The 14,609-nt window shown below is 63.7% G+C and overlaps 1 protein-coding gene across 3 annotated transcripts in view; it reads right to left on the bottom strand.

Annotated features, from left to right (window-relative positions):
• Positions 1 to 14,609, bottom strand: part of FLNA (filamin A) — a 104,439-nt gene that overhangs the window by 88,306 nt on the left and 1,524 nt on the right. For all 3 annotated transcript variants that reach the window (XM_085563442.1, XM_085563444.1, XM_085563443.1), the window contains exons 2-6: positions 12,380 to 12,743; positions 4,894 to 5,142; positions 2,631 to 2,728; positions 1,293 to 1,440; positions 52 to 170 (exon numbers count right to left, since the gene is read on the bottom strand). In XM_085563442.1, coding sequence (XP_085419568.1) covers positions 52 to 170; positions 1,293 to 1,440; positions 2,631 to 2,728; positions 4,894 to 5,142; positions 12,380 to 12,722 — 957 coding nt within the window. In that variant the 5' untranslated portion in view covers positions 12,723 to 12,743. The remainder of the gene's footprint in view (positions 1 to 51; positions 171 to 1,292; positions 1,441 to 2,630; positions 2,729 to 4,893; positions 5,143 to 12,379; positions 12,744 to 14,609) is intronic.

Below are 14,609 nucleotides of genomic sequence, written 5' to 3'. Positions count from 1 at the left end.
CCCCCCCAAATCCCCCCGAGGACCCCCCAAATCCCCCCGGACCCCCCAAACCTCCTCGCGGTGCCCGTCGGGGTCCTCGACGTAGACCAGCACCTCCCCCTGCCCCGCGCTGATCGTCTCCACCGTGAACTCGGCGCGCTGCTGCACCACGTTCCCGGTGGGCTCGATCCCTGCGGACCCCAGACTCAATTCGGGGTCCCACACCCACCTCGGGGGGTCCTAAACCCACCCTGGGGGTCCCAGAGCCACCCCGGGGGTCCTAAACCCACCCTGAAGGGTCCTAAACCCACCCAGTCCCACCAAATCTGGCGTGCTGCTGCACCACGTTCCTGATGGGCTCCATCCCTGAGAGACCCCAGACTCAATTCGGGGTCCTGGACTGACCCCAGGGGTCCCACACCCACCCTGGGGGTCCTAAACCCACCCTGAAGGGTCCTAAACCCACCCAGTCCCACCCAAACTCGGTGCGCTGCTGCACCACGTTCCCGGTGGGCTCGATCCCTGCGGACCCCAGACTCAATTCGGGCTCCCACACCCACCCTGGGGGTCCCAGACCAACCCCGGGGGTCCCAAACCCACCCCAAACCCACCCAATTCCCCCTAAACTCAGCGTGCTGCTGCACCACATTCCTGGTGGGCTCGATCCCTGTGGACCCCAGACTCAATTCGGGGTCCCAGACCACTCCCCAAAACTTGAGGGTCCCAGGGGGTCTCAGGACCCCCCCTCACCTGGCCCACAGACCCTGGTGACCTTTTAGGGGTCACGTTTGGGGTGCTCCATCTTCCATCCCCCAAACCCTCTGGTCTGCACCCCCCAAATTCGGGGGTCCCAGGGGTCCTGGGGGATCCCTGGGGGTCTTGGCGGTCCTGGGGGATCCCTGGGGGGTCCCAGGGGATCTCTGGGGGTCCCAGAGGGGTCCTGGGGGATCTCTGGGGGTCCCGGGGGGTCTCAGGGGATCTCTGGGGGTCCCGGGGGATCTCGGGGGGTCCTAGGGTTCCCAGGGGATCTCTGGGGGTCCCAGGGGATCTCTGGAGGTCCTGGGGGTCCCGGGGGTCCCAGGGGATCTCTGGGGGTCCCAGGGGATCTCTGGGCGTCTCAGGGGGTCCCTGGGGGTCTCTGGGGGTCCCGAGGGGGTCCCGGGGGATCCCCGGGGGTCCTGGGGGTTCCCTGGGGTCTCTGGGGGTCCTGGGGGATCCCTGGGGATCCCGGGGGTCCCGGGGGGTCCCAGGGGATCTCTGGGGGTCTCTGGGGGTCCCGGGGGGTCCCGGGGGTGCCGGGGGTCCGCACTCACCCGGCCCGTAGGCCCGCGCCTTCTTGGGGTTGAGTTTGGGGCGCAGGGGGGCCCCCGGCTTGAGCTTGGCCTTGGGGAACTGGGACAGGTAGGTCATGACCGAGTGCTCGTCCACGTTGGGGTCCACGATCTCCTCGGGGGTGATCACCTGCGGGTGGGGACACGGCTGGTGGCACGGGGGACAGGGCTGGGACAGGCTGGTGGCACGGGGGACAGGGCTGGGACAGGGCTGGTGGCACCTGGGACAGGTTGGTGGCACCTGGGATAGGGCTGGTGGCACAGGGGACAGGGCTGGGACAGGGCTGGTGGCACCTGGGACAGGTTGGTGGCACCTGGGACAGGGCTGGGACAGGCTGGTGGCACCTGGGACAGGTTGGTGGCACCTGGGATAGGGCTGGTGGCACAGGGGACAGGGCTGGGACAGGCCTGGTGGCACCTGGGACAGGCCTGGTGGCACCTGGGACAGGTTGGTGGCACCTGGGACAGGGCTGGGACAGGCTGGTGGCACCTGGGACAGGTTGGTGGCACCTGGGATAGGGCTGGGACAGGGCTGGTGGCATGGGGGACAGGCCTGGTGGCGCAGGGGACAGGTTGGTGCCACCTGGGACAGGTTGGTGGCACCTGGGATAGGGCTGGCGGCACCTGGGACAGGGCTGGGACAGGCTGGTGGCACCTGGGACAGCTCAGGGTGGCACCTGGGAGAGGTGAGGGACAGGGACAGGGACAGGGACAGGGCTGGTGTCACCTGGGACACGTGAGGGACAGCACAGGTGAGGTGTGTCACCTGGGACAGGGACAGCACAGGGGTGTCACCTAGGACAGGGACAAGGACAGGTGTGCGTGTGTGTGTCACCTGGGATAGGGACAGGGACAGGGTGGGGCAGTGTCCCGTGTCACCTGCCGGGGACAGGGATGGGGGGCAGTGTCCCCAATGTCCCCAGTGTCCCCAATGTCCCCAATGTCTCCAGTGGGACAGGGATGGGGGGCAGTGTCCCCAGTGTCCCAATGTCCCCAGTGTCCCCAATGTCCCCAGTGGGACAGGGATGGGGGGCAGTGTCCCCAATGTCCCCAGTGTCCCCAGTGTCCCCAGTGTCCCCAATGTGCCCAGTGTCCCCAGTGTCCCCAGTGTCCCCAATGTCCCCAGTGTCCCCAATGTGCCCAGTGTCCCCAGTGTCCCCAATGTCCCCAGTGTCCCCAATGTGCCCAGTGTCCCCAATGTCCCCAGTGTCCCCAGTGTCCCCAATGTCCCCAGTGTCCCCAGTGTCCCCAATGTGCCCAGTGTCCCCAATGTCCCCAGTGTCCCCAGTGTCCCCAGTGTCCCCAGTGTCCCCGTGTCACCTGCGGGATGCCGAGCCACTCGTCTGCCTGCTGCATGGCCTCGCGCGCGTTCTCCACGGGGCGGCTCGGGTCCCACGAGTCCCAGTCGGGACACAGCCCTGGGGACACGGGGACAGGGTCAGCCCGGCCCCGGGGACACCGGTGTCACCAGTGTCACCAGTGTCCATCCCCCCTGTCCCCAGTGTCCCCAGCACTGCCACACCCGGGGTACAGCCCTGGGGACACAGGGACACATGGGTCAGCCTGGCCCCAGGACCACCAGTGCCACCAGTGTCACCAGGGTCCATCCCCAGGACCCCTGGAGTCCATCCTGGTGTCACCAGTGTCCATTCCCCCTGTCCCCAGTGTCCCCAGCACTGCCACACCCGGGACACAGCCCTGGGGACACAGGGACACACGTGGCTCTGCCCCGGGGCCACCAGTGCCACCAGTGTCACCAGGGTCCATCCCCAGGACCCCTGGAGTCCATCCTGGTGTCACCAGTGTCCATCCCCCCTGTCCCCAGTGTCCCCAGCACTGCCACACCCGGGACACAGCCCTGGGGACACAGGGACACACGTGGCTCCGCCCCGGGGCCACCAGTGCCACCAGTGTCACCAGGGTCCATCCCCAGGGTCCATCCCAGTGTCCCCAGTGTCCATCCCAGTGTCCCCAGCACTGCCACAGCTGGGGCACAGCCCTGGGGACAGGGACAGTGGGGACACAGGGACATGGGTCAGCCTGGCCCTGGGGCCACCAGAGCCCATCCCAGTGTCCCCAGTGTCCCCATGTCCCCTCACTGGGTGCACAGCTGGCCACCAGTGCCCCCAGTGCCCACCCCAGTGCTCCCAGTGCCCATCCCAGTGCCCATCCCAGTGTCCCCAGTGCCCATCCCAGTGTCCCCAGTGCCCACCCCAGTGTCCCCATGTCCCCGTGTCCCCTCACTGGGCGCGCAGCTGTTCACCAGTGCCCCCAGCACCCATCCCAGTGTCCCCAGTGCCCACCCCAGTGCCCATCCCAGTCTCCCCAGTACCCACCCCAGTGTCCCCATGTCCCCGTGTCCCCTCACCGGGCACGCAGCTGGCCACCAGTGCCCCCAGTGCCCATCCCAGTGTCCCCAGTGCCCACCCCAGTGCCCATCCCAGTGTTCCCAGTGCCCATCTCAGTGCCCATCCCAGTGCCCCCAGTGCCCCCAGTGCCCACCCCAGTGTCCCCATGTCCCTGTGTCCCCTCACCAGGCGCGCAGCTGGCCACCAGTGCTCCCAGTACCCATCCCAGTGCCCCCAGTGTCCCCAGTACCCACCCCAGTGTCCCCACATCCCCGTGTCCCCTCGCCGGGCGTGCAGCTGTTCACCAGTGCTCCCAGTGCCCACTCCAGTGTCCCCAGTGCCCATCCCAATGTCCCCAGTGTCCCCGTGTCCTCACCGGGCGCGCAGCTGGCCACCAGTGCCCCCAGTGCCCACCCCAGTGTCCCCAGTGCCCATCCCAGTGTCCCCACATCCCCATGTCCCCTCGCTGGGCGCGCAGCTGTCCACCAGTGCCCCCAGTGCCCATCCCAGTGTCCCCAGTGTCCCCGTGTCCTCACCGGGCGTGCAGCTGTCCACCAGTGCTCCCAGTGCCCATCCCAGCGCCCATCCCAGTGCCCCAAGCGCCCAGCCCATCCCATCCCAGTGTCCCCAGTGCCCACCCCAGTGTCCCCACGTCCCCGTGTCCCCTCGCCGGGCGCGCAGCTGTTCACCAGTGCTCCCAGTGCCCATCCCAGTGTCCCCAGTGCCCATCCCAGTGCCCATCCCAGTGCTCCCAGTGCCCATCCCAGTGCTCCCAGTACCCATCCCAGTGCCCATCCCAGTGCTCCCAGTGCCCATCCCAGTGCTCCCAGTGCCCATCCCAGTGCCCACCCCAGTGTCCCCATGTCCCCGTGTCCTCACCGGGCGCGCAGCTGTCCACCAGCGCGCCGAGGGCGCGGCCGCTCTGCCAGTCCTTGCTGAAGTTGGTGATGGGCAGCAGCCCCCGATACCCATCCCAGTGCTCCCAGTGCCCATCCCAGTGCCCATCCCAGTGCTCCCAGTGCCCATCCCAGTGTCCCCAGTGTCCCCGTGTCCTCACCGGGCGCGCAGCTGTCCACCAGCGCGCCGAGGGCGCGGCCGCTCTGCCAGTCCTTGCTGAAGTTGGTGATGGGCAGCAGCTCCCAGTGCCCATCCCAGTGCTCCCAGTACCCATCCCAGTGCCCATCCCAGTGCTCCCAGTGCCCATCCCAGTGTCCCCAGTGTCCCCGTGTCCTCACCGGGCGCGCAGCTGTCCACCAGCGCGCCGAGGGCGCGGCCGCTCTGCCAGTCCTTGCTGAAGTTGGTGATGGGCAGCTGCGGCAGCCGGTTCTGGATCCAGCCCAGCAGCCGCTGCTTCGGCGTCTGGCGCTTGGCCTCCTCCTCATCCTCCTCGTCCCACATGGGCATGGAGATGGAGTAGTGCAGGATCAGCGTCCAGATCAGCCCCAGGATCAGCTTCAGGTTCCCGTCCACGATGGCTTTGCTGTCTGCGGGGACACGGGGACACGGGGACATCAGGGACAGCAGGGACAGCAGGGACACGGGGACATCAGGGACAGCAGGGACAGCAGGGACAGCAGGGACACGGGGACATCACCAGACATTGGGGGTGTGCGAGGTACTGGGGACACTGGGGGTGTGTGGGGTACTGGGGACACTGGCAGTATTGGGGACACTGGGGACATTGCGGATCCAGATCAGCCCCAGGATCAGCTTCAGGTTCCCGTCCACGATGGCTTTGCTGTCTGAGGGGACACGGGGACATCAGGGACATCAGGGACATCAGGGACATCAGGGACATCGGGGACATCACCGGACATTGGGGGTGTGTGAGGTACTGGGGACACTGGGGGTGTGTGGGGTACTGGGGACACTGGGGACATGGGGACACTGGTAGTGTGTGGGGTACTGGGGACACTGGGGACACTGGTGGTGTGTGGGGTACTGGGGACACTGGGGACATGGGGACACTGGGGGTGTGTGGGGACACTGGGGACACTGTGTGGGATCGGGTGAGGACCAGCCCCAGGATCAGCTTCAGGTTCCCGTCCACGATGGCTCTGCTGTCTGCGGGGACACGGGGACATCAGGGACATCAGGGACAGCAGGGACATCAGAGGTGTGGGGGACACTGGGGGCATTGGGGACATTTGGGGCACTGGAGGTACTGGGGACACTGGGGACGCTGGGGACACTGGGGGCATTGGGGACACTGAGGACACTGTGGGCATTGGGGACACTGGGGACACTGGGGGCATTGGGGACACTGAGGACACTGTGGGCATTGGGGACACTGGGGACACTGGGGGCATTGGGGACACTGAGGACACTGTGGGTATTGGGGACACTGGGGACACTGGGGACACTGGGGATCTGGATCAGCCCCAGGATCAGCTGCAGGTTCCCGTCCACGATGGCTTTGCTGTCTGAGGGGACATGGGGACATCAGGGACACCAGGGACAGCAGAGACATCAGGGACATCAGTGACAACAGGGACATGGGGACATCAGGAGACATCGGGGACATCGGGGACATCACTGGACATTGGGGGTGTGCGAGGTACTGGGGACATTGGGGACATGGGGAAATGGGGACACTGGGGACATCAGGGGACGTTGGGGGTGTTTGGGGTATTGGGGACACTGGGGACATGGGGACACAGGGGGACATCAGGGGATGGAGGACAAGGGACACACGGGGACACGGGATGGGGAATGCCCTGCAGGGTTGGGGGACACTGGGGACACCCCAAAAGGACAGGGGACATTGGGGACACCCCACAGGGACAGGGGACACCCCACAGGGATTGGGGACATTTGGGGACACCCCAAAAGGACAGGGGACATTGGGGACACCTCACAGGGATAGGGGACAACCCAGAGGGATAGGGGACATTTGGGGACACCCCAAAAGGACAGGGGACATTGGGGACACCTCACAGGGATTGGGGACATTTGGGGACACCCCAAAAGGACAGGGGACATTGGGGACACCTCACAGGGACAGGGGACACCCCACAGGGATTGGGGACATTTGGGGACACCCCAAAAGGACAGGGGACATTGGGGACACCCCACAGGGACAGGGACCTGCCAGGGGCCACCCCGAGGAGGTCACAGCTCGGTGCCACCCCAGGGGTGGGGACAGGAGCCAGCTCAGGTCGGGGACTCCTGGGGGACATTTGGGGACACCGGGGGGACATTTGGGGACACCGGGGGGACATTTGGGGACACCTGGGGGACATCTGGGGACTCCTGGGGGACATTTGGGGACACCTGGGGGGACATCTGGGGACACCAGGGGGACATCTGGGGACACCTGGGGGACACCCTGAGGCCACAGCACGGGGGTGGCAGGGCCACCAGGGGGGTCCTGCTGGAACAGGGGCACAAGGGGGGGCCCAGGGGACCCTGCGGGGGTTTTGGGGTCCCGGGCGTGTCCCCATTAAGAATTTTGGGGTCCCGAGCGTGTCCCCAGGTCCCCGCTGAGGTTTTGGGGTCCTGGGCGTGTCCCCATTAAGAATTTTGGGGTCCCAGGAGTGTCCCCAAGTCCCCGCTGAGGTTTTGGGGTCCCAGGCGTGTCCCCATTAAGAATTTTGGGGTCCCGGGCGTGTCCCCAGGTCCCCGCTGAGGTTTTGGGGTCCCGGGCGTGTCCCCATTAATAATTTTGGGGTCCCGGGCGTGTCCCCAAATCCCCGCTGAGGTTCTGGGGTCCCGGGCGTGTCCCCATTAATAATTTTGGGGTCCCGGGTGTGTCCCCAGGTCCCCGCTGAGGTTTTTGGGGTCCCAGGCGTGTCCCCATTAAAAATTTTGGGGTGTCTGGGTGTGTCCCCAAGTCCCCGCTGAGGTTTTGGGGTCCCGGGCGTGTCCCCATTAATAATTTTGGGGTCCCGGGCGTGTCCCCAGGTCCCCGCTGAGGTTTTGGGGTCCCGGGCGTGTCCCCAAGTCCCCGCTGAGGTTTTGGGGTCCCAGGCGTGTCCCCATTAACAATTTTGGGGTCCCGGGCGTGTCCCCAGGTCCCTGCTGAGGTTTTGGGGTCCCGGGCGTGTCCCCATTAACACTTTTGGGGTCCCGGGCGTGTCCCCAAGTCCCCGCTGAGGTTTTGGGGTCCCGGGCGTGTCCCCAGGTCCCCGCTGAGGTTTTGGGGTCCCGGGCGTGTCCCCAAGTCCCCGCTGAGGTTTTGGGGTCCCAGGCGTGTCCCCATTAACAATTTTGGGGTCCCGGGCGTGTCCCCAAGTCCCCGCTGAGGTTTTGGGGTCCCGGGCGTGTCCCCATTAACACTTTTGGGGTCCCGGGCGTGTCCCCAAGTCCCCGCTGAGGTTTTGGGGTCCCGGGCGTGTCCCCATTAATAATTTTGGGGTCCCGGGCGTGTCCCCAGGTCCCCGCTGAGGTTTTGGGGTCCCGGGCGTGTCCCCATTAATAATTTTGGGGTCCCGGGCGTGTCCCCAGGTCCCTGCTGAGGTTTTGGGGTCCCGGGCGTGTCCCCATTAAAACTTTTGGGGTGTCTGGGTGTGTCCCCAAGTCCCCGCTGAGGTTTTGGGGTCCCAGGCGTGTCCCCAAGTCCCGCTGAGGTTTTGGGGTCCCGGGCGTGTCCCCGGGCCCCGGCAGCGCTTTTGGCTCCCCGGTTCCTGTTGTTGGTTTTGGGGTTTCGGGGTGTGGCCCCACCCCCCAGCTGCGGTTTTTGGGGTGTCTGGGCGTGGCCCCGGGGCCCTTTTGGGGTTTCAGGGTGTCAGGGAAGGTTCCCGGCTCCCGTTTCGGCTTTTGGGGTCCCTTTTGGGATTTTGGGGTCCCTTTTGGGCTTTTTTGGGTCCCTTTTGGGTTTTTTGGGTCCCTTTTGGGATTTTTGGGTCCCTTTTGGGCTTTTTTGGGTCCCTTTTGGGTTTTTTGGGGTCCCTTTTGGGATTTTTGGGGTCTCAGGGCCAGTCCCCAACTCCCTTTGGGGATTTTTGGGGTGTCCGGAGCATCCCCAGTCCCCGTGACAGATTTTGGGGTTTTTGGGCTCTCAGCCGCGCCCCGTCCCCATTCCCGTTTTTGGGGTCCCTTTTGGGATTTTTGGGGTCACATTTGGGATTTTTGGGGTCCCTTTTGGGATTTTTGGAGCCCTTTTGGGTTTTTTTGGGCTCTCAGCTGCGCCCCATCCCCATTCCCGTTTTTGGGGTCATTTTTGGGATTTTTGGGGTCCCTTTTTGGGATTTTTGGGGTCCTTTTGGGATTTTTGGGGCCCTTTTTGGGTTTTTTTGGGGTCACTTTTGGGATTTTTGGAGTCCTTTTGGGTTTTTTTGGGCTCTCAGCCGCGCCCCATCCCCATTCCCGTTTTTGGGGTCCCTTCCCGGGGGTCCCCAAATCCCCCCGGGGTCAGCCCCGCTCCCCGCCCCCCTCGCGCGGTTTTTGGGGGGGAGGGGCCCCGCCCGGCCCCGCCCCCTCCCGGGGGGGGTTGGGGGCGGATTTTGGGGGAGGGGGAGGGGCGGGGCCGGTGGGGGAAGGGCCGCGGCCCCTCCCCCCCCGCTCCAGCATTTTTTGGCCTTATAAGGGCTCGGCCACCGCCGAGGCCCCGCCCCCAGCCCCACCCCCCCGGGACCCCTCCCCAAAAAACCGCCGGGACCCCCCGAGACCCCCGGGACCCCCTCGGGACCCCCCCGAGCCCCGCGAGCGGCGCCCCCTCCCCAAATTCCTGCGCTGGGAGGAGGGGCCGGACCCCCCCATCCCCCACCCCCCCTTAATTTTGGGGTCGCCCCAAATTGGGGGAGGGGGGAGCCTAATTTGGGGGGGGGGAGTCCAAAATTGGGGAGGGGGGACCCTAAATTGGGGAGGGGGTCCCAAACAGGGCCCTGTAAAAGGGGGAGCCCCCCTAAGAGGGGAGGGGTCTCCAGGACCTTCCCCCTTTAATTTTGGGGTCCCAAATGTGGGGGGGGGGTCGCAAATTGGGGGGGGGTCTAATTTAGGGGCGTGTCCCAAATTTGGGGGGGGGTCTCAAACGGAGCCCCCCCCCCCCCCAGGGTGGGATTTGGGGGGGGAGGAGCCTCCAAAGCCCCGCCCTAAATGTGGGGGGGGGTCCCCAAAATATTCCCGGGGGGGGTCTCATAAAGGGGAGGGGTCTCAGGACCCTCCCCATCACTCTGGGGTTATTTGGGGAGGGGTCTCTGCGCCCCCTGGGACCCCCCCCCAAATTATCGAGGGGGGTTTGCCCTCTCCAGGACCCCCCCTCAATTTCGGGGTCTTTTTTGGGGAGGGGTCTCCCCAATTGGGACCAGTTGGATGCTCCCCCTCTTGGAGACCCCTCCCCATTTTTGGGAGCGGGACCCCCCCCCCCCAATTTCTGGGCTCGCCCACGACCCCTCCCCAATTTCCGGGGCCTTTTGGGGTCGGGGTCCCGCCCCCTCCTCACCATTAAAACCAGTCCGAGCTTCCCTTCCGCAGAGACCCCTCCCCATTTTGGGCTCTGGGGGTCTCCCAGTTGCCCCCCCCCATTTCTGGGGGTCCTCCAGGAGCCCCCTCCCCAAATTCCCGGCTCCATTTTGGGGAGAATTCGCCGCTTTTTCCCCACCCGGCCCCGCCCCGCTCCTCCTCTCGCAGGGACCCCTCCCCTTCCTCCGCCGGCCGGGGGGTCCCCCAGCGGACCCCTCCCCAAATTTCAGAGCCCCCGCGGCTCCTCCAGGAGCCCCCTCCCCAAATTCCCGAGCCCGTTTTGGGGAGAATTCTCCACTTTTTCAGCAACACAAACCGCTCCCATCTCCCTTTTTCCCCCCAAAATCCGATTTTCTCCACAATTCCCGTTTCCCCCCATCCCGCCCCGAACCCCCTCGGAGTTTTTTTGGGGGGTGGTCGCACGACCCCTCCCCCAATTCCTGACATCCTTCCGGGGATATTTTTGCCCCCCTCCCCACCACCACAAATCGCTCAGATTTCCTTTTTTTTCCCCAAAAAAACGCTCCGTAACTGCCACTCCCCCCATGGCCCCACCCCGAGCTCCACGCTCTTTTTGGGGGGTGGTCGCACGCCCCCTCCCCAATTTCCGAGACCCTTTTAGGGCCAATCCACCACCATTTTATCAAAAAAAACCCCAAAAATCTAATTTCTGCCTTTTTTTCTCCCCAAAAAAATCCAACTCCCGCTTCCTCCCCACGGCCTGAACTTTTTTGGGGGGTGGTCGCACGCCCCCTCCCCAATTTCTGACCCTCTTCTGAGACGTTTCCAGCCTTTCCTCACCATTTCAACCTCCTTTTTTCATCCAAAACTCCAAAATTCCGACTCCTCACTAACTCCCACATCCCCCCACCCCCAAAAATTTCCGGGGGGGGGGGGGGGGTGGTCGCACGCCCCCTCCTCAATTTCTGACCCTTTTCCACCTTTTCCTCACCAAATAATCCACTCGAATCTCATTTTCCCCCCAAAAATCCCAACTCGTCCCTAACTCCCACACCCCCCCAAAACTTTCAAAACTTTCCGGGGGGGTTGGGGGTTGCTCTCACGCCCCCTCCCCAATTTCTGACCTTTTCTCGACCCATTTCCAGCCTTTCCTCACCAAACTAACCACTGGAATCTCACCCCCCCCCCCCCAAAATTCCAGCTCTTCACTAACTCCTACACCCCCTCCCCAACCCCCAAAACTTTCCGGCGGTTGCTCACACGCCCCCTCCCCAATTTCTGACCCATTTCCACCCTTTCCTCACCAAACTAACCACTGGAATCTCATCCCCCCCCCAAAATTCCAGCTCCTCACTAAATCCCACACCCCCTCCCCAACCCCCAAAACTTTCCGGCGGTTGCTCTCACGCCCCCTCCCCAATTTCTGACCCTTTCCCGACCCATTTCCAGCCTTTCCTCACCAAATTAACCACTGGAATCTCACCCCCCCCCCCAAAATTCCAGCTCTTCACTAACTCCTACACCCCCTCCCCAACCCCCAAAACTTTCCGGGGGGGGAGGGGGGGGGGGTTGGGGGTTGCTCTCACGCCCCCTCCCCAATTTCTGACCCATTTCCAGCCTTTCCTCACCAAACTAACCACTGGAATCTCATCCCCCCCCACCCAAAACCCCAACTCCTCCGCAGACCCCACCCCCTCCCCAACCCCCAAAACTTTCCGGGGGCGGTTGGGGGTTGCTCTCACGCCCCCTCCCCAATTTCTGACCCATTTCCACCCTTTCCTCACCAAACTAACCACTGGAATCTCACCCCCCCCCCCCCCCAAAATTCCAGCTCTTCACTAACTCCTACACCCCCTCCCCAACCCCCAAAACTTTCCGCGGGGGGTTGGGGGTTGCTCTCACGCCCCCTCCCCAATTTCTGACCCATTTCCACCCTTTCCTCACCAAACTAACCACTGGAATCTCACCCCCCCCCCCCAAAATTCCAGCTCTTCACTAACTCCTACACCCCCTCCCCAACCCCCAAAACTTTCCGGGGGCAGTTGGGGGTTTGTCTCACGCCCCCTCCCCAATTTCTGACCCATTTCCACCCTTTCCTCACCAAACTAACCACTGGAATCTCATCCCCCCCCCCAAAACCCCAACTCCTCCGCAGACCCCACCCCCTCCCCAACCCCCAAAACTTTCCGGGGGGGGTTGGGGGTTGCTCTCACGCCCCCTCCCCAATTTCTGACCCATTTCCACCCTTTCCTCACCAAACTAACCACTGGAATCTCATCCCCGCCCCCAAAACCCCAACTCCTCCGCAGCCCCGCTCGCCGCCCGGCCAGCCCCGCTCGCCACCCCGGAGGTTCTCACCGATGGACACCAGCTTGATGTTCTCCCTCTCCAGGAACTCCAGGGCCACCGAGACGTTCTCCAGCTGCATCTGGCGGAAGGTGGGGCGCGCGTTGTACTTGCGGCCCATCTGCTTCTGGCTGAGCACCTCGAGCAGCGCGATGAGGCGCAGCCCGTCGCCCAGGTCGGTCTGCAGGTTGCCCACGCGCTTCTGGACGCATTTGAGGTGCTCGTTGCACCAGCGGGTGAAGGTGTTCTGCTGGATGCGCTTCCAGGGCGCGTCCTCCGCCAGGTCCTTCTCGGTGGCCGGCATCTCGGGCTCCGCTCCCGGCTCCGCGCGGCCCCGCCCGCCCGGCGCGCTCATCGCGGGGCCGGCCCGGGGCGGCTGCGGGGAGGGACGGAGGGAGGGAGGGAGGGGAGGGAGGGAGGGGCGGTGAGAAACCGGAGCTGGAGAGCGGGGTAAGGGGGCAGCGCGGGGACGGGGGGACCAAAGGGGGTGCTGGAAACGGGGGTGCTGGTAACGGGGATACTCAAAATGGGGGTGCTGGTAACGGGGATCCTCAAAATGGGGGTGCTGGTAACGGGGGTACGGATAACGGGGATACGGATAACGGGGGTGCTGGTAACGGGGGTGCTGGTAACGGGGATACGGATAACGGGGATCTGGATAACGGGGATCTGGATAACGGGGATCCCCAAAATGGGGGTGCTGGTAACGGGGGTGCTGGTAACGGGGATACTCAAAATGGGGGTGCTGGTAACGGGGATACGGATAACGGGGATCCGGAGAGCGGGGATACGGATAACGGGGATGCTGATAACGGGGATCCCCAAAATGGGGGCGCTGATAACGGGGGTCCGGAGAGCGGGGATACGGATAACGGGGATACGGAGAGCGGGGATCCCCAAAATGGGGGGTGCTGGTAACGGGGGTGCTGGTAACGGGGGTCCGGATAACGGGGATCCTCAAAATGGGGGTGCTGATAACGGGGATCCGGATAACGGGGATGCTGATAACGGGGATCCGGATAATGGGGGTGCTGATAACGGGGATCCGGATAACGGGGATCCCCAAATGGGGGTGCTGGTAACGGGGGTGCTGGTAACGGGGGTCCGGATAACGGGGATGCTGATAACGGGGATCCTCAAAATGGGGGTGCTGATAACGGGGATCCGGATAACGGGGATCCGGATAACGGGGATCCCCAAATGGGGGTGCTGGTAACGGGGGTCCGGATAACGGGGATCCGGAAAACGGGGATCCTCAAAATGGGGGTGCTGATAACGGGGGTGCTGGTAACGGGGGTCCGGATAACGGGGATCCTCAAAATGGGGGTGCTGATAACGGGGATCCCCAAAAATGGGGGTGCTGATAACGTGGATCCACATAACGGGGATCCTGATAACGGGAATCCCCAAAATGGGGGTGCTGATAAGGGGGATCCCCAAAAATGGGGGTACTGATAACGGGGATCCACATAACGGGGATCCTGATAACGGGAATCCCCAAAATGGGGGGTGCTGGTAACGGGGGAAATCCTGATAACGGGGATCCGGATAACGGGGATCCGGAGAGCGGGGATCCTCAAAATGGGGGTGCTGATAACGGGGATCCCCAAAATAGGGGGTGCTGATAACGGGGATCCGCATAACGGGGATCCTGATAACGGGGATCCCCAAATGGGGGATGCGAATAACGGGAATCCTGATAACAGGGACCCTGATAACGGGGATCCCCAAATGGGGGTGCTGATAACGGGGGTGCTGATAACGGGGATCCGGATAACGGCGATCCTGATAACGGGGATCCCCAAAATGGGGAATGCGAATAACGGGAATCCTGATAACGGGGATCGCCAAAATGGGGGATGCTACTAGCGGTAATCCTGATAACGGGGATCCTGATAACGGGAATCCTGATAACGGGGATCCGGATAACGGGGATCCCCAAAATGGGGGATGCTGATAACGGGAATCTTGATAACGGGGATCCTGATAACAGGGATCCCCAAAATGGAGGATGTTACTAATGGGAATCCGGATAACGGGGATCCCCAAAATGGGGGATGCTAATAACGAGAATCCTGATAATGGGGGATCCCGATAAGGGGGGATCCCAAAAGGAGGGATCCTAATAAAGGGGGATGCTAATAATGAGGGGTGCTAATAATGGGGGATCGCGATAATGGGGCAGTGCGTAATGGGGGACCCCAAAACGGGAGACCCTAATAACGGGTGACCCCAATAATGA

Source organism: Lonchura striata, chromosome 31 (genome assembly GCF_050655825.1).
Source record: "Lonchura striata isolate lonStrDom1 chromosome 31, ASM5065582v1, whole genome shotgun sequence".
NCBI classification, from domain to species: domain Eukaryota; kingdom Metazoa; phylum Chordata; class Aves; order Passeriformes; family Estrildidae; genus Lonchura; species Lonchura striata.
The sequence above is the reverse complement of the archived record's forward strand: the minus strand, read 5'-3'. Positions and strand labels throughout refer to the sequence as shown.